The sequence below is a fragment of the Notothenia rossii genome, assembly GCF_949606895.1.
Source record: "Notothenia rossii genome assembly, chromosome: 4".
NCBI classification, from domain to species: Eukaryota; Metazoa; Chordata; class Actinopteri; order Perciformes; family Nototheniidae; genus Notothenia; species Notothenia rossii.
In genome coordinates this window covers 10,658,273-10,683,719 of record NC_136902.1, presented here as the reverse complement: position 1 = coordinate 10,683,719, position 25,447 = coordinate 10,658,273, and the positions used below count along the sequence as shown (strand labels likewise).

The following is a 25,447-nucleotide window of genomic DNA, read 5'->3' as shown; positions in this document are numbered from 1 at the left end:
TATGGTTGGCACGACAAGGGGGCTAGTAGAGCGCTTGAACAGCGAATTCGAGGAACGAGGTCTTACCCCCCCACTACAAGTCCACTGTCTGATTCACCAGCAAGCCCTATGCTGCAAAGTTTTGAAGTGGGCGTCTGTCATGAAGGTGGTTGTGCACTGTGTCAACTACATCCGAAAAAATGGTCTGAAACACAGACAGTTCCAGGCCTTCCTCTCCGAGCTTGAGTCTGCCTACGAGGATGTGCTGTACTACACAGAAATCCGGTGGTTAAGCCGAGGCAAAGTGTTGCGCCGTTTCTACGACCTGCTACCCGAAATCAACACCTTCCTACAGTCTAAAGGTGAAACGGTACGAGAGCTGACCGAGCCAGAATGGAAATGGGACCTCGCATTTTTAACAGATGTGACTGAAATATTGAACCACCTTAACGTGCAGCTCCAAGGCAAAGGGAAGCTAATCAGTGACCTGTATTCCCACATCAAAGCGTTCGAGGTCAAACTAGTGATGCTTGTGAGACAGGTCGAAAAGCTGGACTTTACGCATCTCCCTGCCACCCAGAGCTACTGCGCTGAGAAACCACCTGTCCCGTTCCCAGTCGAAAAGTGCATGGATGCACTGGAAATGCTGCAGGGGCAGTTCAGTGTGCGGTTCCGTGAGCTTCATGTCAACGGTAAAGCAATACGTTTGTTCCAGAACCCCTTTGCTGCCGACATAAATGATGCCCATCCCTCTCTTCAGTTTGAACTAGCCGAGTTGCAGAATTGTGATATCCTTAAAGATGCGTTCAAGCCTGACAGTCCTATTGAGTTCTAGGCTTCGCTCCCAGGGGAAACCTACCCAAACATCAAACAGCATGCAATGAAGATGTCCACAGTTTTTGGCAGCACCTACATCTGTGAGCAAACCTTTTCCCGCATGAAGCAAACCAAGAATACAACAAGGAACAGACTCACAGATAAACACTTGCATCAGACCTTGAGACTGGCTACCACTAGACTGCAACCAGACATTGAACTTCTCATCAGCCAGAAGCAAACACACAGTTCACACTGATACGGTAAGCACACTGATTTTAACAATTACTGATTTTAATTGCTATAAATATGAAATGTGAAGGCTCTTTTTAATTTGCTACATATGTTGTAAAATTATGTCACAGAGAAAAGCAGGCAGCAGCATGTCTTGCCATTTACTGAATATGGTGCTTCTTGTGTTCAATCCGTCATCCCTCCATGCCAGGGCTCCAGAAGGCACTCTGAAGTGAGGAGAGGAGATTGCTGTTGCTGATCCCATCCCAAAGACAGCACAATTCATCAACAAGTACAAATCCAGCTCACCTACATATAGGCTACTGATTTTGATTGCCATTATTCTGTATTATTGTTGTGCTTTAGTTTTGAGCCTACACTGCTCATGTCCTTTTCACCTTGACCCAAACAAAATGTTAACTGAACATGCTCACCTGGATAGGCATAAGAGTTGGCTAGTTCTATTAGCCTACTCATGTTATTATAATTTTGATGTTTTTTATTTATTTTATAGGCCTATTTATTTGACCTTTATTAAGTGCTGCACACAATTATTATTATTATTATTATTATTATTATTATTATTATTATTATTATTATTATTATCATCAGGCCTACCTATAATTTATAATTTTGAACTCACCTTTGACAGTGTCAATCACCTCAACTAGGCAGATGTTTCTTACCTTGACAGCTTTGATGTTATTTTTATTAGAAAACAAATAAATGGAATATCTGTGGTATTTCAAATTAAAGCAAAGTGTGAAGACTCAATTGCTACTTTTGTAAACCACTAGTAAAGATGGTAAACAAATATGTGACAGGAATCAAGTGTTGATATAGTAATGTGGAAGTAGTAGTGGGGATGGCTGTGCCGGGCTAGTAATCTCTTCTACACAATAAGCTGACTCGGCCCCGGCCCCCCATCACAGTCAGGAACAATAATGTGGGCCCCAGAGAAAAAAGTTTGGTGACCCCTGCCCTACAGGGTGTACTTTGAGGGTTTGTGACTCTGCAGACCGTTTACATGCAGAAAAACCTTCATAACAAACAAGGGGACGGGTAAGAACCGGAAAAGCATGACATGGGACCTTTAACATTTATTGTTTAATTTTACATATTTGTCATACAATAATCAAGATATATGTTTACAAATGTTATAGTCTTTGTCAGCATCTTTTGAATTATAAATATTTCTCTTTTACCGTTTTGTGTTAATTATTAGGGTCTAAATGAGCTAATGGATTTTTACATCAAGTGCTTGAGGGTGGGATTAATAGAAACACGTTTCTTTGGGGGGATGCTTTGTATGGCAGGGTTATAGTTACAGAAACAGGATGTGATACCAGTGTGAAAATAACCACACAGAGCTGATGTCAAAATATGCTCAGTCTTTCCTCTTGTGATAAAGGACATGCTGGAACACATCCTCTTTCCCCTTGCAAAGTTTCATTCTGTGAGAAGTCATGTATCCTGTTTGCATTTTTAAAAGCACAAAATGCTTCCCTAAAAATTAAATTACTCTGGTCAGTAACTGCACCACTGAAATGACATTATACTGTACATGTGGTCAGTCCTGTAGTTCCTGTGAGGATGAGAAGTGTTTCCCCTTTTAGAGGATGATAACATGCTCCCTCCCTTCAGGGAACAAGGAGACGTTACTTTGCTCAGTGTCAAGACCTAAAGACATACTCCTCTGTCGTTTGGTGATGGGAGAAAGAGAGAGCATCATGAGGTTAGTCACTTTTCCACTTGTGTCTTGTTTATTTTGTGTTGAGCAACGTCTCCTCCTTGTTAACCTTCAATGTAAATCTTTAAAAAGCCTCTTGGATCAGCCTCTTCACAATCTGAACACAGTTTTTCTGAGAAACTCATGAAAAGGGACTTTTTAGAAATACAGACATGTGATGGTCTTATAGAACACAATGTATGGCTTCAGATCCAAACAACAGTATTACATTGAGTTAAAGCAGTCACATGATATTCCATTTCACAGCAGAACATGCTGAATTCTCTTTGAAAAATACCTACAAAGTTTAATAAAGTGTACATTATACCAGAGTATTTGATCCAAAAACATCCTAAACAATGTTTCAAACCAGTAAGAAACCTTTCCCCACAATATGTGGAACATTTCAAATATTTGAAAGAGTTGAAACATCTACAGCAGGAACATGCGTCTGACAGCTAACATGTCATTGCACCACATTTTACTGCACTGTCAGTACTGCTGTCAGGAGCTTCTTTCTTTTTAGATACACAAAGATATCTGAGGAAGCAGAACGGACTAATTGGATCGTGTATTTTATATATTGTATCTTGTAACTTTAAGGTTGCATTGGATTTATATTGTAGATATATAAATATCAGAATCAGAATACCTTTATTAGTATAATATAATTAAGCAATAGCTCACGACAGGCCGTGGTATATGCTCATTATATCATAGCTAAGGGGCGTGGTTCGGCCCGACGCGAAGCGTGAATGACTTTGTGTACTGCAGGGTAGCTTGTGGATTTACTCCAGGTGGAACTAAAGTCCGATTCAACACTTGATTATATTTCACATCATTCATCCACATCTGTGAATTAAGTAAAGGTATTAAATACATGTAGAGGAGGATAAGTACACCATGTACTTCTGAACTGTAGAGGAGTAGAAGTATGAAGTAGTAAAACATTTAAATACTCCAGTACAGGGGTTCCCAAACTTTTTCAGCATGAGACCCAAAACAGAAATGTTCTAAGGGACCCAAGCTCAAAAAATGTCATGATTTTCCATAATATCTAATGTGTGACGTTGATGTATGTGTGTGTGTGTGTGTGTGTGTGTGTGTGTGTGTGTGTGTGTGTGTGTGTGTGTGTGTGTGTGTGTGTGTGTGTGTCCTCTCACAGGGAGAAGATGATCTTCCTCATCCTGCTGCTCCTCTTCCTCACCCCCTGTGTCTCTGGTTAGTTTACTCCTTTATTTCTCACTTAGACACATTGAATATTTTTGAAAAACCTTTTGCAAGTAATTTATTCTTAAAAGTTCAATGTTTATTCTCAATAATTAAACTTTTAAAGTGCCTAACTGTTTTTTCTGATACATTTTTCCTAATAACTCAAATTTAAACTCAGGAACATCGCTGCAGTTTAAAGAGTCCCTCTGTGTCTCCTCCACAGGAACATAGCTGCAGTTTAAAGAGTCCCTCTGTGTCTCCTCCACAGGAACATAGCTGCAGTTTAAAGAGTCCCTCTGTGTCTCCTTCACAGGAACATAGCTGCAGTTTAAAGAGTCCCTCTGTGTCTCCTCCACAGAAACATAGCTGCAGTTTAAAGAGTCCCTCTGTGTCTCCTCCACAGAAACATAGCTGCAGTTTAAAGAGTCCCTCTGTGTCTCCTCCACATAGACATAGCTGCAGTTTAAAGAGTCCCTCTGTGTCTCCTCCACAGGAACATAGCTACAGTTTAAAGAGTCCCTCTGTGTCTCCTCCACAGGAACATAGCTGCAGTTTAAAGAGTCCCTCTGTGTCTCCTCCACAGAAACATAGCTGCAGTTTAAAGAGTCCCTCTGTGTCTCCTCCACAGAAACATAGCTGCAGTTTAAAGAGTCCCTCTGTGTCTCCTCCACAGGAACATAGCTGCAGTTTAAAGAGTCCCTTTGTGTCTCCTCCACAGGAACATAGCTGCAGTTTAAAGAGTCCCTCTGTGTCTCCTCTACAGGAACATAGCTGCAGTTTAAAGAGTCCCTCTGAGTCTCCTCCACAGGAACATAGCTGCAGTTTAAAGAGTCCCTCTGTGTCTCCTCCACAGGAACATAGCTGCAGTTTAAAGAGTCCCTCTGTGTCTCCTCCACAGGAACATAGCTGCAGTTTAAAGAGTCCCTCTGTGTCTCCTCCACAGAAACATAGCTGCAGTTTAAAGAGTCCCTCTGTGTCTCCTCCACAGGAACATAGCTGCAGTTTAAAGAGTCCCTTTGTGTCTCCTCCACAGGAACATAGCTGCAGTTTAAAGAGTCCCTCTGTGTCTCCTCTACAGGAACATAGCTGCAGTTTAAAGAGTCCCTCTGAGTCTCCTCCACAGGAACATAGCTGCAGTTTAAAGAGTCCCTCTGTGTCTCCTCCACAGGAACATAGCTGCAGTTTAAAGAGTCCCTCTGTGTCTCCTCCACAGGAACATAGCTGCAGTTTAAAGAGTCCCTCTGTGTCTCCTCCACAGAAACATAGCTGCAGTTTAAAGAGTCCCTCTGTGTCTCTTCCACAGGAACATAGCTGCAGTTTAAAGAGTCCCTCTGTGTCTCCTCCACAGGAACATTTGTAGTGAATGTGACTCAGACTTCCTATCAGGCAGAGGAGAACCAGAACATCACCGTGGAGTGGACCTTCAGCACCAGAACAGAAACTTCCCTCAGATCCATTTCTACCATCTGTTTCCTTTATAGTAATGACCGAACCTCAGTTCTGTTTAATCTAAATGAAGGAGTTGAACTCCCAGAGTCTCAGGATCCAGAGTTTTCAGGACGAGTCCAGTGGGACAAAGACGTCCTCACAGAAGGACGCCTCACACTTCATGTCTCCAGAGTCAGGACCAATGACTCTGGGTTTTATGTGTGTGACATACTCGTCAGACCTGATGGGACTAACTCTAGGAGATGCTGGCTCAACGTCACTGGTGAGTAACCCCATTCATCTTTAATAATGTTAAACTCTCAGGGTGTACGAGAACCTGAGAAATGTTAAAATGAAATGTTTAGTTTTCTTTATCAGGGAAATGTTTTTGACACAGAGTTGTTTGGTGTTTTTACAGCAGCAACACATTGGAACAAACCTGAGACTCCCAACACAGGAAGAAACAAACCTGAGACTCCCAACACAGGAAGACGGGGAAGGATTGGCCTCTACTCAGCGTTAGCACTGGTTGTTCTGTGTGGCTGTGTGCTTCTTAACTTCAGACGACAAGCAGCCAGTGAAGAAGGTTCAGACTCAGGGACAGGTAACAGTTCAGCAGGTGGACCAACAGAAACTGTTTGACACTATCTGTTACTTTAATGCTCATCTAAAGACATTTTCACACTCCTGCACAAAACTGACTCTTTAGATCTGCAGCGCTCTGACACTTTACTTCAGGTATACTGAACATCTTATCTCTCTTTCGTTGAGAAATAAACTAAAATGACCAAATGTGATTTCTGAGAGAATCTGTACCAATCAAAAGTCTTTCTAATGTGATTTATTTATAGGCTGGAATCTCTGCTGCATTCTGACACATCCTGCAGCTCCTGTCATTTGGTCCATATGTATGTTTGTGTAACACTGCAGCTGTGAGGTCTATCCACAGCATTTGTAATTTTATTTAAAATGTATCATTTACTGTAATCTTTCCTATCGGAGTTGCTCTCGGCCGGTGGTTATTGTGAGATGTTTGAAAGCCATGTTGTTTTTACATTTACAAATAAATATTTTAAATATACAGAGTGGTGTAATGTAACTTAGAACATATACTCAAGTTCTGTACTTAAGTAAGAAAGGTGAGTATTTTTATACTTTTACTCCACTACATTCATGAGTCAGGCTCTAGAACAAATCAAATGGGGAGGCAATCATTTACCACGGGGGGCACACACTGCCGTCAACAACCAACACACAAACACCAACGCAACTTCCATTTCAAAACATGCTGTGAAGTCTCTGGTCCTTCACACGCAGCCTGCATGGTTTGTTTTTAGTAATCCAGCAGACCATGCAGAACCAATGAGAGCAGCAGCTACAACATATGTACATTTATTTTATTTAATCAGCAAAACAGACTGGAATATATTGAAACAAACATTTAAAATATCCCAGATCAAATCAATCTGTGTGATCATTAGAGAATAAGAGGTTTAAATAATCCCAGCTGGAAACAGGAAGAGCTGAGGGCCAGTAAAGAGCGCCCCCTGCTGCATTTATCAAGAACAACACTGTAGATATTAAATATGAGGAACACCAGAGTAGATATCCTTTCTGTATCTGGAGAACTGATCATGAATACAGCGAGCTGAGAGGCGTTTGGCATAAATCATAACATGTATCAACATAATAACACTTTAATACATCTAATTCAATCATATTTACAGTTTAATTAAAGTGTGTATTGAACTTTAAATCAACAGAAAGTTCCCATCATGCACTGCTCTCTGAGAGCCTTCAGTTTATGATGTTTCCACCAAGCCTTAGAGATTCAGTGAGGAGTTTAATCAGAGTTTTAAATATGAAATATACACACCGCTGCACACTGACAGTGAGCAGAGGAGTGTGTGTTTGTTTCAAAGGAAACATCACGTGACATTTATGAAGGATTTATGTATCATTTATTTCAGATCTGTAGATGTTTCTGCTGATGCTTCTCTGTTGCTGTCGTTCTGCACCTGTCCACCAGGTGTCCTCATTTCACATCCTGCAGTGGAGACAGTGATTGAACACTTTGTAATAATACCTGTCTCTACAGTGAAACTCACACTGCCTCAACAAACACGTGTTTCAAGTTCAATCTGAACCTTAGTCTCTATCTGTCTGTTCATATCTCACTTCAAAAAAAAGATCAAAAAGGAACTCAAACTTGAGTTTTACAGTTTTCTGAGGGACAACAAATGACGTATTACAGATCTGAAGTCACCAGCCTCCTTGCAGCACATTCAAAATAGGATTTCTGTATTAACAAATAACCACAGGTAAAAACAAAGTGGGGCTGACACACACACACACACACACACACACACACACACACACACACACACACACACACACACACACAAGGTGATGCATCCTTTACTCCACCTTTGGACACACGTATGCATACATCTTCCAACAAAAATAGCAAATTAACATTAGTATTTAACTCAAAATGTATTTCATATCATTTAGCTGATTCTTTTTTCCAAAGCGACTTACAATAAGTGCAAAAACTGTAAAGAATCAAACTCCAAACAACAAGGAGAGAGCAGATATATTCACTTCAAGCCAGAACAGGAAGTGCTGGTGAATCAGATGAAGGCCTACATTAACTCAACAAGTGCTTAGTTTGTTTTGTTCTGCTCTGCTCTATAAATGGACTCTTTACAAACCACATGTTGGATAATGGAGGGAAAAGAAAGAAAACTTTTTCTACACCTGTTCCATTATCATAAATGTACATAACTCACACTTGAGTTTCTTCCACTCCACCGAATGTACAATCAGCACGGATAAATCCAATCAAGGATCAATAGTTGAAACATGGTGGATAACTTCCAGTGATCTTTTAAATGGTCTTTCCCGTTTGTGTAGTGCTCACAGAATGTAATGTGATTACAGCAAACAGGGAATACATCAATAAACACTATTCTCATGTTTTGGGTTTCTCTTCATAAAAGCTTCTGCACACAAAGTCATTTTCCATCATCTGTAGCTTTCTGACACTTTTTTGGAGTCGATTTGAGTTTTATTGCATTTGTTTTTGTTTTTACTTTATGCTCTGATGATGCTAACACATGTTTTGTTGTTCGACTCGTGATAGTCGGGTTATTCCTACGGCAAACTTTGAAGACATAGAAAGAGACAGAAAGTACAGCTGCTCCAACTGCCACTCCAAAGGGGATCCAGTGTGTCCTCTCTCTCTCTGGTTGAGGACTCTCTGTTGGTCTCTGGGTTTGGAGCTCAGCAGCAGCTGTGGGAAATACACAGTTAGTAACATCATGTTGACGGGGAGAAGACCTCTTTTTGTGATAATGAAAACTAAATATAATAATCCTATTTCGCATCAGAGGTTGAAATAACTTTGAATCTTTATTTATCATTGCAACAGGTTACTCACCAGTGACGTTGAGCCAGCATCTCCTAGAGTTAGTCCCATCAGGTCTGACGAGTATGTCACACACATAAAACCCAGAGTCACTGGTCCTGAGTCTGGAGACATGAAGTGTGAGGCGTCCTGCTGTGAGGACGTCTTTGTCCCACTGGACTCGTCCTGCAAACTGTGGATCCTGAGACTCTGGGAATTCAACACCTTCACGTAGTTCAAACAGAACTGAGGGTCGGTCATTAATATGAAGGAAACAGAGGATAGAAATGGATCTGAGGGAAGTGTCTGTTCTGGAGCTGAAGGTCCACTCCAGGGTGATGTTCTGGTTCTCCTCTGCCTGATAGGAAGTCTGAGTCACATTCACTACAAATGTTCCTGTGGAGGAGACACAGAGGGACTCTTTAAACTGCAGCTATGTTTCTGTGGAGGAGACACAGAGGGACTCTTTGAACTGCAGCTATGTTCCTGTGGAGGAGAGACAGAGGGACTCTTTAAACTGCAGCTATGTTCCTGTGGAGGAGACACGGAGGGACTCTTTAAACTGCAGCTATGTTTCTGTGAAGGACACACAGAGGGACTCTTTAAACTGCAGCTATGTTCCTGTGGAGGAGACACAGAGGGACTCTTTAAACTGCAGCTATGTTTCTGTGGAGGAGACACAGAGGGACTCTTTAAAGGCCCAGATACACCGGCCCGAAATCGGCAGTAAATGGGAGTCGGGCCGAACATGAGCGTGGGCAGCCTAGACTTTGAGTGTGAAGAAAGTGAAAGGTCACACAACTATGAACACTAGGCAACAGCTATTCAACATGTTGAATCGGCGTCGGGAACACCACCGGAAGTCGGACAAAGGTATAACACCGATTGGCTGTTCAGCTAGCGAAACATTGCATGAGAAGCGTTAACGGAAGTGAGGGAGGTAAACAAAGGATTTAAAATGGAAGATGGAACACACACGGACGGCTATTTCACCTCATCGGTTTATAGAGCTCCTGTTCGTTCATGTTTTCAATGGACGAGAGTGAAAATGGAAAGAAAAACGCTATTTGTTGTTTGTTTAGATCACGGAGTCTGTTCTTCTTCTCTGTCTTCCGGTTGTTCCGGTTGTTGCCTCTTTCGAATGATGAATACACACTACCACACTAAGAGCCCCCTAGCACAGTACACCGTCGCTGTGATAAGTATGTTTAATTAATGTTGTTAATATGCCTAGATTGTCTACTCTCAAAGTCATGTATTATATTATTGAGTCAATAATATAATACATTAACCGTGCTTTACCTGAACCTCATCATGACACTAGAGAGGACGGCAGGAATGTAATTTCCCGTGTTCAGTGAATGCAACAGAGGCAAGGCACCAGACGAACCAGAGAATTGAATGGAAATAAACATCTGTCTTATTGGCTGACAGGTACCTATCCTGTGAGCTGTGACAATGTTTGAAATAAACTTTCAGTCTCAGACTCAGAGTTTTTGAAGATGGACAAAGAACATTTGTTCTTAAAAAAGACGACAATTTTCAAGTGGTGGTTCACACAACAACCCCAGAGCCACCACTTGTTCCAGGTAAACAAGGTATGTACATGTCAGTAACTTCCAAGTTATGCGAACTTGTAAGCAAAGCACAAATTACAGCTACGTTGACGTTACTTTGAATCGTGGGGGTAAGCTAAACCGTTAGCAAGTAGCTATAGCTAGCCAGATATATTAAATAAACACTTCGTCATACAATCTAAATGTAATGTTTTTTAGCGTTACCTGGTGATTTCAAAGAAAGCTCTCTGGGAAATGTTGACTTACTGTTCGACATGAAGCTAGAAGCTACCTTACAGTACACAGTTGACCCGGAGTCCTGTCAGTTAAAGTGTTTCATAGTTAGCTTAGCTAAGCATCAACCTAGCACTGAAATATATGGATGTTATGTGACAGTATTTCTGAGAAAAGTCAGCTGAAATGGTGGCTTAGTTGCCAGTGCTTTACGTATCGACAGCATGTTTGAACGTATTTCCAGCAGTGAATGTGGCTGTTTGGCCACTGACGTTGCCAAAACAACACCTGAATGTGAATGTGCAACCTCTTTTTGGGACAGATTTTTGCATGGAATTATAATTCTTCTGAATGATATTCCTATTGACAGCTAGTTTTTATGTGAACATCATGAGATGGACAGCCAGAGAGAATAAATGAAAAACAGTTATGAAATACTCTATGACAAAACAAGAATACAGTTTGAAAGGGGAGTGATTTGTTAAATATCCATAAAGAAAAATCTGATGACAGTTCTGTTTCATATGGGTGTTGAGAGATGTATCCATAGATCTCTTAATTTTGCTCTCAAAGTGCACCAGATTGATGCTTTTGACTTCAATATTTTAAAAAAAATCTTCCCAGGGGAGCATGCCCCCGGACCCCCCTAGAGGAGGTGAGGACCCCCCCAAAGGAGGTTAGGTCCACGGTGTTTACATGCTTATTTATACAATATGTGTGCTTATACTAACATCATAAGACAAAAGTTGGTTCTGTGTTGTGTGAAGTGAGAACGCGCTAGAGCGAGGGGGGCCCCCAAGCTAAAGCTCGCTTAGGGCCCCCAAAAGTCTAGGGCCGGCCCTGTGTGTGTGTGTGTGTGTGTGTGTGTGTGTGTGTGTGTGTGTGTGTGTGTGTGTGTGTGTGTATGTATGTGTGTGTGTGTGTGTGTGTGTGTGTGTGTGTGTGTGTGTGTGTGTGTGTGTGTGTGTATGTATGTGTGTGTGTTTGTGTGTGTGTGTGTGTGTGTGTGTGTGTGTGTGTGTGTGTGTGTGTGTGTGTGTGTGTGTGTGTGTGTGTGTGTGTGTGTGTGTGTGTGTGTGTGTGTGTGTGTGTGTGTGTGTGTGTGTGTGTGTGTGTGTGTGTGTGTGTGTAGCTGTGTCCCAATTCAGAGGCTGGGTCCTCCTGAGGACCCAGCCTCGCAGCCTGCGAAATGAGACGGTCTACGGAGCATGTCCTTTTACGTCACCGGCAGTTACCCCTACATTTTGCCGCCCCCGTCACCTAGCAACCAGCTGCAGTCACAAGTGCCGGTAATACTTTCTGACACTAGGCAAAATATTTTCAAACTGTTTTCAAACTGTTTTCAAAACTGTTTTCAAAACTGTTCAATATGGAGTCAGATCTAGCTGTACTTATTTTGGTGTTATATAATATGTTTAAATTATTTTCCCGAGGTCGCAACAGGCCCCCGTGAAGAGGGCTTCATTCTCCCCGCGCATCTGGATAAATTGCGCAGTCTGCTCCTTGCTCCCTATCAAAACAAAATTGTTGCAGTAAGATTTGTATAACAAAAGCAGTTAAATAAATAAATTAGCTTTATAATGAATCCCAACTATATGAAAACCAAACAGGGTTTAGAAATATTTTCACTTCATATTATTTTACATGTAATATAAAGAAGACATCTCCAATTGCCCTCATATTTAAATACACAAATTAAATCGGTTTAATTTTCTTTCATGTCGTTTACTATTTGGGTGAGTACATTTAAAAACGAATCCAGCTGAAACCGTTGTAGCCGTTGATGGGACGTTACAAGCCATATATATATTTTTAAACTCATTCGTCACCGTCACCCGTTGCATCCTGGGATATGGTAGACCGCGGAGTGTACATCAGATGTATCCTCTAAATCTGGGGAAAGAAGCCACAGCTTGTGTCCCAATTCAGCGGCCGCATCCTCCTGAGGATGCATTCGGAGACCGCATACGTCACTTCCGCCAAACGAAGGCTGTCCCAATTCAAACAAAATACAAGACTCCTCCAAATGCGGCTCGCAAATGCAGCCTTCTTTCCCCAGATTTAGAGGATACATACGATGTACACTGTACACTGTACACTCCGCGGTGTACCATATCCCAGGATGCAACGGGTGACGGTGACGAATGAGTTTTAAAAAATATATATGGCTTGTAAGGTATGGGATTAGTTTTGTATCATAAAGATAAAGCAACACTTTCTCAGAATAAAGCAAAACTATGAGTTTAAAAGAAAAAAAAACGAAGTCAAGCAAAATAAAATAAATTTCAAAAATAAAACTATAAGTTGCAAACAAATCATTTGTGTAATCATGTAAACTATAAGTCTTTTTTATTTGTTTAAACATAGGTTTTTGTTTGCAGTTCTTGTTTCTTCTTTCTCAATGATCAGACTTTTGCTCTCGCTGCAGCTTTCTCTTTTGCGCTTCCTCATTTTTTGTTTGAGATTCTGACACAAACCTCCCAGGTGGGCGGGACTTTCAGGGGTGCGTCCCCATTGGCTACTCACTTTTTGAGTTACAGCCCAGTCCTCCAGCGATTGTACAGTGCAGGCAGCTGCGGTGCTGTTGGCTGCCAGTGTGGATAGAACACCCCCAGAATAACCAGCATTTCAATTATTATAATACTACAAGTGAAAATATATGTAAGTATTGATCATTTGTGTTGTTTGTGCTATACGGTCTGTTTCTTTATTGTCACTTAAGTGAGAAGTAAAGCTGTGCTATGAAAGTTAGCTTTTGCTACCTTTAGATCCATAACAATGCAAGCTAAGTAGCTTAACAGTTAGCTACATAGCTAGCAGTGAGCGTTCAGACACCGGCGCACACACTCAAACGGACTCGTGTTCCTGACTCTACCAACAGGCTTTCATGATTCTGTTTAGATATGCAAGTATAAGCCATGATAGCTTATTTTATTAACACGCTAATTTGATATGAAAATCAATGGAGGCTGAGTTAACTTTGTAGGAAAACCTACCGTCCATGACTGCCCCTGAGCTGTGTTTTATTTGTTAACTTCATATTTTTCATTTCCTATAACATTTATTTTCCTCTCATATTAACAGTGTGGATCATTGAGACAGTGTGGCGTCCTGAGTCTTATCCCGTTTCCCCACTTCCTCTGAGGGGACAGCAGGGGAGGGGGGCATGAAGAAAGACCTGCACCATCTTCATCCACGCTGGCGTTACTGTTATCACTTGCTCAGTGTCATTTCATTTGACCAAATGTCTTTACATAATTTAATAGATTGTATTATTATCCACCTTTTTGTTTTATGTTCTTTTATTTAAAACATTCTTTGAGACTTCATCTTCTGGTTCAAATTTCAATAAATGTAATTTGTATAATGATTCTTTTGTCTTTATTCTACATGAAAATGTTAGAGATTCCATTCAAATCTGTTGATTATTCATATCTTCCTCAGGCTAGGAATAGTATGTTGAATTTGTAATGCTAAATGTATATCATTTTCACCTTTAGCTTGAAAATACATAGATGTGTTTTTTTAATCTATAAAATAAATAGACAGACACTTTATCTATCCCAAATTGGGAAATTATTTAACAGCAGCAGTGTGTTCAGGTATTAAAATATTTAAAGTTGGAATAAAGTATGAACTACACATCACAAGTCTAAAGCTCAGCAATCCATAAGAGAAGTCCGATATGTTCATGAAACTCCCCAGGAGGCACCAACACTAACGTGGCCGAGTGGACTCCGGAGTTTGCTGCATGAGTTGCACTGTATGATCTGTGGTGTAGTGGGCTGTCACTCAAAAACTGAGTAGCCAATGGGGACGCACCCCAGAAAGTCCCGCCCACTTGGGATGTTTGTGTCAAAATCTCAAACAAAAAATGAGGAAGCGTAAACGAGAAGAGCTGCAGAGAGGGCAAAAGTCTGATCATTGAGAAAGAAGAAACAAGAACTGCAAACAAAAACCTATGTTCAAACAAAGAAAAAAGACTTATAGTTTACATGATTACACAAATGATTTGTTTGCAATTTATAGTTTTATTTTTAAAAATGTATTTTATTTTGCTTGACTTCGTTTTTTTCTTCTTTTAAACTCATAGTTTTGCTTTATTCTGAGAAAGTGTTGCTTTATCTTTATGATACTAAACTAATCCCATAGTAACGTCCCATCAACGGCTACAACGGTTTCAGCTGGATTCGTTTTTAAATGTAAGTATAGGGTTTCAACTCACCCAAATAGTAAACAACATGAAAGAAAAGTAAACCTATTTAATTTGTGTATTTAAATATACGGGCAATTGGAGATGTCTTCTTTCTATTACATACATAAAATAATATGAAGTGAAAATATTTCTAAACCCTGTTTGGTTTTCATATTGTTGGGATTCATTATAAAGCTAATTTATTTATTTAACTGCTTTTGTTATACAAATCTTACTGCAACAATTTTGAAAACAGTTTGAAAACAGTTTGAAAACAGTTAGAAAATATTTTGCCTAGTGTCAGAAATTATTACCGGCACTTGTGACTGCAGCTGGTTGCTAGGTGACGGGGGCGGCAAAATGTAGGGGTAACTGCCGGTGACGTACAAGGACATGCTCCGTAGACCGTCTCATTGGGTCCTCCGCGGACTGCGAGGCTGGGTCCTCAGGAGGCTGGGTCCTCAGGAGGACCCAGCCTCTGAATTGGGACACAGCGTTCATGACACTACACGACACTACACGACACGCTAGGGGTTTCACCAACTAATCGACTAGTGGACTAGTCGACTACCTTTACCACTAGTCGGCGCTGTAGGCCCTAGTCAACTAGTCGTGAAAAAAATGGAGGTAAACGAGGTGCTGCAAAATGCTCCAAAACACGTCCGACATTCTTATGTATGGCAGTACTTCAACGAAGATGTAACCAACTCCACAGTGAAGTGTCAGTTGTGTACAGCTGTACTGAAGTACAATACAAATGCATCTGTTATGCGCAATCATCTGAAGATGAAACACCCGCTGCCGACAGCTAGCACTAGCAGTAATGCTAGCACCAGTGAGCAACGGACCGGCGTCAGCACTGAACAGAGGCAGACGAGCAGCAAGAAAACACGGGTCAACAGTGATGCGGATGATGAGCTACGGGATTACTGTCAGCGGACACCGCATATCCCCACAATGGATAATCCACTGGAGTGGTGGGCAGAAAACGTGCACCGCTTCCCCCGCTTTCGAGGAGCTACCTGGCTATTCCAGCCACAAGCACCCCGAGTGAGAGGGTTTTTACCCTGGCAGGCAACACTGTCACCCGAAAGCGGTCAAGCCTCCTTCCCTTACATGTCGATGCGTTGGTGTTCAAACCAAACCAAAAATATGGAAAGGTGGACGTTATCGTGGAGGACAGCGAAGTGTTGCGCACTGGATTTAAGTGGCATTTATGTAAACAAGAGTTTTTTGCTGTCGATTTTGGTGAGTCCAGTGTTTGTTTGTTATTTACTCAGCCATGTAACACAAATTAAAATGCATTGTTTAATGTTACTGTATGAGTTCCAATATAAAATACAGTTGTACACCTCTCTTTGTGTGTCTTTATTATGACGTAACAACTAGTCGACTAGTCGACTGCTATTTTGAAAAACGTGTCGACTAGTAAATATTGGTAGTTGTGAAACCCCTACGACACGCCCACCTGACACGACACTACGGTGGCTGAGAGGCACTACCATTAAAAGCGAATTGACGACACTACACGACAGGAGGAGAGATTTTGGGGTTTGGGAGGGAGGAAGGAAGATTAGGATTAGGTAAAAAGGTAGGGAGTGGTTAGGTTTAGGATGGGGGGAAGGGAAGGGAAGGGTTAGATTGAAGGGAGGGAAGAGAACTGCTACCCGGGAAACAGGATGCAACGCGTCCTCTGTGAAGCTCCGCCCACGTTGAGCTCCCGCCCACATCGAGCTCATTGAGGCACTGCCAGTCTATGGGCACTGCGCACTGCAGTGAGGGGCTTCTCGTCCGCGGCCGCAGCTAGACCCTTCTCAGCCACCGTAGTGTCGTGTCAGGTGGGCGTGTCGTGTAGTGTCGTGTAGTGTACTGTACTGTCCGCGGCCGCAGCTAGACCCTTCTCGTGACGTCTGACGTCTGACAACGTCGTGACGGCGCCTATATTGTACGTTGTAATTGATGGAGGCGTTGGCGCACGTTGACACGTCAGTTCTCCGCTCAGTTAGCTTAGTTACGTATCTGTTCTTTGGCACAAATCACACCTCATACGCTGGTAAATCAAATGCCCGCCCAGAGACGTATGTCTGCCGCCGGGTCTGGCACTCCCTCTAACAACTGCATGAGCAAAGAGACATCCATTTCATCTTTAGTTTTTTATAGATGAAACACATATTCAAATATAAATTCAGATGCTCTTTATGCTCTTAGTGTTACAACATTTTTACAAATATTAACAAAGCTTTTTGGAGTAAAAACGACATTTGACTGAGAACTATTGAAAAAGACAGAGTGATTCGTTATTTACGTATTAAGGCAAGTTAATCTTTCAAACAACACAAAGTCACAGGAAAAAAAGTTATTTGATTTAAAAATCTCCATTGTTAGATTTATTAATTGTATGTCTCAAATGAAATGCAATGTTCTTTGTTTGACTAAAGTCAGAAATCAACTAACTGTTAATCCTAAATATAGTATATTTCTCCGAGTGAAGAATGCACTTAAAGAGGATGTTGCGTACCTTGCATCCTCACGGTTTATTATTCTCTCTGAAAAAAACAAAGAGGAAATGTTGGCTGCAGATTAGAGATAGTGTTTCTTTGTGGGAACCACCTCAACAGGAAACATAATGTTAGCAATGGTAATACAAATATATGTTATATTATGTAAACATTATTATTATTCTGCACACAATAAACAGCAAAAGTATAAATGAGTGTAAGTGAGAAGTGAAGTGAAAGTATGAAGCTATTGTTTTTTAAAAGAGCTCAGAATTAAACTGAAAGTAGGTGGGGTCCCTACTTTGGGGGATTTCCACCAATATTCTATCGAGGTTAAACGAAGACAGATCTGTTAAAAACAACTTTTATTCATGTTTTTTCCAACTGTAAAGTAGCAAGTGATTAAATTGGGACAGCAGACCATGCCTTTTAAATAAAACCTAAATTATAGGTTTTCTCATCTTCTAAAAAGGTGAATTGACGTGTTGGATGGTAAACTTTCCTGCACAGAGACACACAGATGGACAACACATGTCATGTAAAAGAAATTCAACTTTTGATATATTTAAAAAGAAACCCGAGATGCTCATGACTTTCAGAAAGTGAAGTATGACTAAAAAGCATTGATTTTAATGTATTGAATGTGTTTTTAAATGAATATTTCTCCATAATAATCTTTATAATGTTAGACATATGGAAAAGTGTAATTTCCAGAGTGTATTTTAGACATTTTAAGGCTCCTTATATAAATAAACTTGCCTTGCCTTGCCTTACTTTAAAAAGCGCCTGCTTATCTGATCAATTTTACATTTGGTCAGTACCTTCTTAAGACCCTGAGGATCAATCGTTTTCTGAATGCCCTCCGGTGTTCACACATGTGAAGGACGACATGAATGTGATTTCAAGTTCATGGCAATCCTTTTTCAAAAACTAAAAATACATTTCGGCTAGTTCTGTTACAAATATTTTATTTCACGATTGACCATTCTGTATATTGTTATTGCTTTAAATAACACAAATCAATAATCTCCCTAAAGTATAAACGTAAAAGTGAAACTGTATAGTTTTCTGCTGAAAATGTTCACCCTGTTGCTTTAGCTTGCAACATTTCATTATTTGCTCTAAACACAAAGGTGAGCTGATGGAAATGTCATCAGTTGTACAGAAATGTGTTCATTAACTGTAGGGTCAGACTTCTTAAAAGTACAATTATTCAAAACATAAAACCATTAAGATTCAAGTAGTGAAATAAATCATAAAAAACTTTAAATACAAAACAACAGTGCACAGCTTTCTATTAATGTAGCAGTCTGCAGCATATACTGCATTTACATATTTCTGCTAATTATCTGCACTATTTCCAGATGATGCCATATGACAAAGTTACAAATTGTTTTTTTATAGAAAAAAGTGATGGCTGAAATAAATTAAAAAATACATAACATTTCACTGACTTACTTTTTGTCTCATTGAGCAAAGTATTCCCTAAAATATAAGTATTCTTTTACAATAACGTTATAGCTTTATTGATTTATACAACTATATAGTGGTTATTGTGCAAAAATGCAACAGTTTTATTAACATTGTTGTGTCGAGGATCAACATTACATTGTATCCGCAAGCTGCAGGATGTTTTGTAAAACACATCAGGAAATAAGGAGCAAAAAACATGGCTTGAGTGTTATGAGTTTATTTTCAACAAACCAAGATGAAGTTGATTGGAAGGCATAACTTGATGTTGAAGGCAGGAAAAGGAACAATCATTTTGCATTGTATTTTCAGTTCATTATCTATAATCTCAATATTATTTAACTCTTTGTTATATTAAAGCATTCGTCATAAACTTCTCAACGCATTCTACCATAAATTAAATTCAAACCCACTGCCGCCCACAGAAAAGCCAATTGTACGGCCCAAGGTGATGCCTGTTCCCAGCACCTTTGCCTCTACACTACCATCACGAACACCAACACCGGTGTCTGCTGACAGACCGAGTTTAGCTTTCAAAGGACCGGCAGAGGCTGAAACACTGGCCAGTTCTGCTCTGGCGAAGATTTCAGCTCCCTTTTCAGAGTACATCGCTGCGGCGCTGGCACTGGGCAGTTTGGCCTCAGTTTTAACTTTGCCGGCAGTAACTGAATAACTGGCCAGTTCTGCTTTGGCGAAGAATTCATCTCCCTCTGCAGAGGACACCACTCTGGTGCCATAATTGGGCCCTTTGACCTCAACTCCAATATTGCCACGTTCAGCTCGTACATGACCCAATCCTGCAGATAGTGTCACACCAGATTCATCCTCATCTTCTACATCTACATAGGCACCTCTCGGGGTCACAACTGTATGCAAAAAGAGACATGCATTTAATATTTTGTTTATTATACATGAAACACATATTCAAATAATTTCAGATGCTCTTTATGCTCTTAGTGTTACAACATTTTTACGAAAATGAACACGTTACTCCTGAAATGTCATTGTAACCAACAGCTTTTTGGAGTAAAAACTACATTTGACTGACAACTATTTCAATGACACAATGATTCGTTATTTACGTATTAAGGGAAGTTAATCTTTTAAACTCCACAAAGTCACAGGAAAACAAGTTCTTTAATTTAAAAATCTCCAGATTGATAGACTTATTAATTGTATGTCTCCAATGAAATGCAATGTTCTTTGTTTGACTAAAGTTAGAAATCAATTAACTGTTAATCCTAAATATAGTATATTTCTTCGAGTGAAGAATGCACTTAAAGAGGATGTTGCGTACCTGACATCCTCACGGTTTATTATTCTCTCTGAAAAAGAAAGAGGAAATGTTGGCAGCAGATTAGAGATAGTGTTTCTCTGTGAGAACCACCTCAACTGGAAACATAATGGTAGTCATGGAAATTAAAATATTATTTTAGCTGAAAAATGTTTGTGTTCAGTTCTGAATTAGATGCAAACAGCAAACGTATAAATCACAAATTGGTTTATATTATGAGCTATACATCCTAACATAAAGCATGTATACATGTTGTTTGCATAATAGACTTGACTAAATAGATAACTTACCCGAAGGAGTCTGCTCAATGGGAAGGAGATCTGTGTCAACAAGTGAGCAAGAAGTGAACTAAGAGAAAGAAACTAATGTCTTTAGAAAGAGCTCAAAATGAAAGTGAGTTGACATTTAGTGGGTGGGGTCATAATTAACTCTCCACTACACGAAACACAGATATAAAAAATATTGAAAAAGATAAGTGCATAAAAACAGATAGCAAACAGCCATAGTATGATTCCTGAAAACACAATGTAGGTTCTTTTTTTTAAAGCAATATATCCCAACTGACCTTCCTATTTTCTCCGTGGCCCCGTTCTCATCCCCTATCCTGCGGCTTGCCCCAGGGTTCTGTTTTAGCCCCCCTTCTTTTTTCCCTGTACATGCTCCCATTGGGCCGCTTAATTAGCCAATTTGAGGGTGTCTCGTATCATTGTTATGCAGATGATATCCAGATATGTTTCTCTTTCAAAACCGTCAAAATGGAAAATGTAAACACCCTCATCACATGTCTGTCTGCAATTGAGGGGTGGATGTCAAGCAACTTCCTACAGCTCATTGCATCGAAAACGGAAGTCTTGATCTTAGCGGCTGATAACATCGCCTCTAAGGTAGCAAGCCACCTGGGTTCATTAAGTGGCAACATAAGGGCAAACATAAAAAACCTTGGTTTAACTTTCGATCAGTCTATGCTACTAGACCAGGGGTTCTCAATCTTTTTTAGGCCAGCGCCCCCCTGTCCATTATCCAGGTCTCTTACCGCCCCCCATCAAAAAAAAGTAGACTTATTTTCTTCCCTGAATATTAATGTTGACTAATATTCTGTTTTATATCATTTAAAAAGCATGTCACTGAATGCCAAATAATAGATTTGATTTAACTGGGCAGTTGGAATATCATGATCATTAGTTTACCAGAGAAAAAAAAAGCCATGTGAATGTGAATAAAAATGATATTTATGAGTGTTAAACAAACTCAGACAAGAGCAGAGAATACAAACAGACTGCTACGGAACAGCAGCAATTTCACACATGTCCAGTGCAGAACAAATAGTAGGCTACAAAACTGTACATTAGGCCTACAGAACTAACAGGTCGGAAAGGTGTTGCATTTCGCCAAATTGCGGCGGGGGGAAGGTTAGTGTGAGCCCTGCGCTTGGTGGTTCTCCGCCAGTTTCTTCACTGCGGGTTGCAGAGAACTTAGTTTCAGTCGCAGTGCACCTGAGGCCGTCAAGTTCAAGTGATTGCGGTACTTGGACTGCATGTGGAGGACCTGGCTGAATCCCTGCTCCACGAGGTATGTGGTTGGGAAAGCCAGAAGAAGCAGCCTCGCTTTCTCCCAGAGAGCCGGGTAACGCTGAGAGTATTTGACCCACATGTTGCCCCAGCCAGAGGTGCGGAAAATAGCCTGGGCCTCATCGTCACTCTGGATGTCGATGAGATGCTCCTGTATTGCTGGCTCGCATTCCGCCACGTCCGCCTGAAAGGGCTGCACCACCCAGGTGGGAACATCGAGGTCCAAAAGATCTCTGAAGCGGATCTTCAAGTCGGCATTCACCATCCTCAGGTGGTCTGTGTAAATGAGGAGGCGCTCATCGGTTAGAGCCTCAGACACCTGCAATGAGTATAACCAGGAAATTGTTATCGGTGCAGAATGTTACCATCCGATTTTAAACTGGTTATTTTATTGCTAATTAGTTTACTAATTTATGTTTTTTTATTCTCATAATACATTCAGAACATAAGTTATTTATACTAACCAGGAACACAAATATAGTGTTGCATAGAGTAGCCTACATTTATTACATGTATTATTTATTATTATCATTATTTAGTAGCCTAGGCTAGATCACCTTGGTCAACAGCGGGAAATGAGCAAACTGCCTTCTGCCTATGCTCTGCCGGTATAGATCCAGCCTGGAGGTGAGACTGTGGATGACCGCCTTGCTCTGGATCAGAGTAACTCCTTTTCCTTGGAGCTTCAGCGTGACTTCATTCATTTTGCCAAAGAAGTCTGTGAGGTACATGATGTCGCAGCGGCTGGATGACACCTGTTCCCCGAGAGCTGCATTCACCTCCTCCAGGAACTCCACGATGCTGTCAAACAGCTCACAAAAACAAGCAAGGCAGTTTCCTTTTGAGAGCCAGCGGACATCAGTGTGGAGAAGAAGACGCTCAAAGGTCTCATCATTTTCCTGACACAGCTGTCGGAACAATCTGTTATTCAGGGCGTGGGCTTTTATTTTGTTTATTGCCTTTACTGCAACATTGAGAGACTCGTGGAGAGGTGGACTTTTAGATTTGGCCACAAGGTTGTGGCGGTGCAAGACACAGTGGACTGTGAGGACATGCGGGACCTGCTCCTTCAGCAGAGTGGTGAAGCCACGGTACCTGCCAACCATGGAAGGGGCACCGTCAGTAGCACATGCGAGGATGTTGTTGATCGGGATTGGCTTCTCCTGTAGATAAGCATCCAGTGCATTAAAAATGGTCTGGCCCTTGGTGTCTGTGACCAGATATTTGGAAAATAAAAATTCCTCAGCCATCTCCTGACTGTTGGAGGTGCTATAGCGGACATAGGCCATCATAGGCCATCAACAGAACATTGTTGTCAGAAGTGGTTGTCTCATCCAGCTGAAGGCTGAATGGAGTTTCCAATAGCAGCTGTGTGCCACAGGATGGCACACAGCTGCTCCTCTGTATCAGCGCCCATTTCATCAATCCTGCGTGCTACGGTGTCATTACTGAGTGGGATGGATTTCAGCACGTGTGTGGGATCACGCTCCATCACAGTAGATATGACCTCTTTGATGGCAGGGAGTACCAACTTCTCTCCGATTGTGGACGGCTGCCCAGATTTGGCTATCAGCAAGGAGATGTTATATGACGCTATTAGCCCGCTGTCAGTCTGGGTGGTCTTCCTAGCGAAGAGACTGCTGATGGTGCTCCTACCATGTTTCTCTTTGAGGGCCTGGAAGAACGGACGCTCCTTATCTGCCTTATCCGGGTGGATCTTGGTAAGGTGCTCCTTTAAACGTGAGGGTTTCATTCCCTCATTGGAAAATACATGTTCGCAAAGTAAACACATTGGGAGTTGTGCATTGGTAGGAGACGGTATGAAGCCATAGCTAAGATATTCAATAGAGTACTGTCTGCATTTTAGACCGGAAGTCGTTGTAATTTTGAACAAACAGAGCTCTGTGTGGAGCAGCCTGGCTAGCCAGCTCTTCCATGTCGTAGCAGACATAGAAACGGGTATTATTTTCATAAACTGACCACTTAGTTTGAATCTGTCTGTCGCGATCCCAAAATTACAACGACTTCCGGTCCGCTCCCGGCTGCTTTTTGTAGGGTACGTTCGTAAATGCGCTCGGAGCGCTCCGAGCGTCCCCGTTCCACAGTCCAGAGCGCTGCGCTCTGAGCGCTCACAGCTGGGTGCTCTGGCGGAACAGACGGGTTGTCCGAGCGGACTGACCGTTCGTGCATTTACGAACGTACCCGTAATAACACTGCTGACAGCTGACCAATCGCAAGCAGAGTTGTGGTTTCCTATAGCAACAAAAGATGCTGACAGCTGCTTTTTGTACAGGAAAAGACAATGTGGCCAGCGTTTTTCATGACAAAAAGACATTATGCGTGAACGCCCCACAAGAACACCTCAACGCCCCCCTTTCAAAAATATTGCTTCCAGCGCCCCCCGATGTTCTCTGAACGCCCCCTGGGGGGCGGTACCCGCCCCCGTTGAGAACCAGTGTACTAGACAAACACATCAAACTCCTGACCCGTACCTGTTTTTTCCATCTCAGAAACATTGCCAAGCTCAGGGGGGTTCTATCAAACGCAGAAATTGAGATGGCTATCCATGCCTTTATTTCATCCCGGCTTGATTACTGTAATGCTCTGTTCTCCTGCCTCAACACAACTTCAATAAACCGGTTACAACAGGTCCAAAACGCTGCAGCCAGATTGTTTACTCGTTCCAAAAAAACATGCCACATCAGTCCGATTCTTTCTGCCCTGCACTGGCTCCCTGTCCATCTCAGAACCCAATTTAAGGTCCTAGTTTTTACAAATAGAGCTCTCCATGGCCAAGCCCCAGCCAACATTAATGACCTGATCCACCCCAAGGCCTCCTAGGGTGCCCCGAACCAGGCTAAAGACCAAGGGTGACCGTGCCTTTGAGGCGGTGGCCCCAAGGCTTTGGAACAAACTCCCCCAGAAAATAAAAACCTTTGCTCTAATAATAAAAATAATAAAATTCAATAACGTGCTTTAACCACTAGGTGTCCCTTTCTATCAGCTGTGCACCGTTATGGTGTACATACAGCCTATCTACCAATTGGATCAAATATAAAAGTCAGCCGAATTAGTGTTGATACTGCGAGGAGACGTATTGTGTGAAAAATGTAAGATGTTGTTTAATTGCTGATATATTTATGATCCACGTCACGTTTTCAGTGTTGGCGGCAGTTCTTCCTGTTTGTCTAGAAGTCTTCTCAGCAGGCCTCTATAAATAGATAACTACAGCAGATGTGTAATATTTAATGCAGCCGAACCGTGTATTACAATGCGATGTCATGTGATGACTTTCAAAGAGAAAAGCAAGCACACTCGGAATAAAGTCTTATTTAATTTTTTTTAAATGTTTTCGGATTTCACATCGCATAAACACCATATCCCAGCGTGCATTGCGGCTAAACCATCCAATCATCGAGCTGAGGATCTTGCCTATGTCTGTTTCCGGTATTGTTTATGACTGATGTATTTTGTTATACATACATTCCTTCACATTTAAAGTGGACCTATCATGCTATATTTGAATAATATATTGTAGGGTTATACCTATATAAAACATGTCTGTGAAGTTTTCTTTTCAAATTACCAAACGGATCATGCATTTTAGCCATGCCTCATTTTGCTCTATTTTGTTCTCCTCCAGCCCTGTCTTTGCATGAGCTGCAGCTGACCACGCCCCCCTGGAAAGGAGGAGGGCGAGGCACGAGCGTCATGTTACCATGCTGTTACCATGCTGTTGCCATGCCACGGCAACCTCTCATTCCCCTGATAGGTGGAGAATTGGCCATATAGACGGAGCTCCTCGTTCCTGACGTCAGAGAAATT

General features: G+C 41.4%; 3 protein-coding genes across 6 annotated transcripts in view; 1 reads left to right on the top strand and 2 right to left on the bottom strand.

The window, feature by feature from the left end:
- LOC307036820 (uncharacterized protein) overlaps positions 1 to 11,441 on the bottom strand; it is a 39,049-nt gene extending 27,608 nt beyond the window's left edge. Inside the window, exons 1-3 of one of the 2 annotated variants that reach the window (XR_013807476.1) lie at positions 11,329 to 11,441; positions 8,841 to 9,203; positions 6,835 to 8,693 (exon numbers count right to left, since the gene is read on the bottom strand). The gene's annotated coding sequence lies outside the window, so the exon portion shown is untranslated. Of the gene's footprint in view, positions 1 to 6,834; positions 8,694 to 8,840; positions 9,204 to 11,328 lie in introns of those variants that run through there. The other variant, XR_013807475.1, reaches the window with a different exon arrangement.
- On the top strand, positions 2,601 to 6,479 carry LOC307036466 (uncharacterized protein). Its single transcript, XM_079676816.1, has 4 exons — positions 2,601 to 2,764; positions 3,924 to 3,979; positions 5,319 to 5,681; positions 5,817 to 6,479. Exons 1-4 carry the CDS (start codon positions 2,649 to 2,651, stop codon positions 6,038 to 6,040), a joined length of 759 nt encoding a protein of 252 aa, XP_079532942.1. The 5' UTR covers positions 2,601 to 2,648; the 3' UTR covers positions 6,041 to 6,479.
- Positions 11,442 to 18,964: 7,523 nt separating the features above from the next.
- The window catches only part of LOC307038153 (uncharacterized protein), a 52,468-nt gene continuing 45,985 nt past the window's right edge, over positions 18,965 to 25,447 (bottom strand). The window contains exons 1-4 of one of the 3 annotated variants that reach the window (XM_079679455.1): positions 20,620 to 20,795; positions 20,345 to 20,402; positions 20,058 to 20,085; positions 18,965 to 19,626 (exon numbers count right to left, since the gene is read on the bottom strand). In XM_079679455.1, the coding sequence (XP_079535581.1) occupies positions 19,148 to 19,626; positions 20,058 to 20,064 (486 nt within the window). In that variant the 5' untranslated portion in view covers positions 20,065 to 20,085; positions 20,345 to 20,402; positions 20,620 to 20,795 and the 3' untranslated portion in view covers positions 18,965 to 19,147. Of the gene's footprint in view, positions 19,627 to 20,057; positions 20,086 to 20,344; positions 20,437 to 20,619; positions 20,796 to 25,447 lie in introns of those variants that run through there. The other 2 variants (XM_079679454.1, XM_079679456.1) reach the window with 2 other exon arrangements.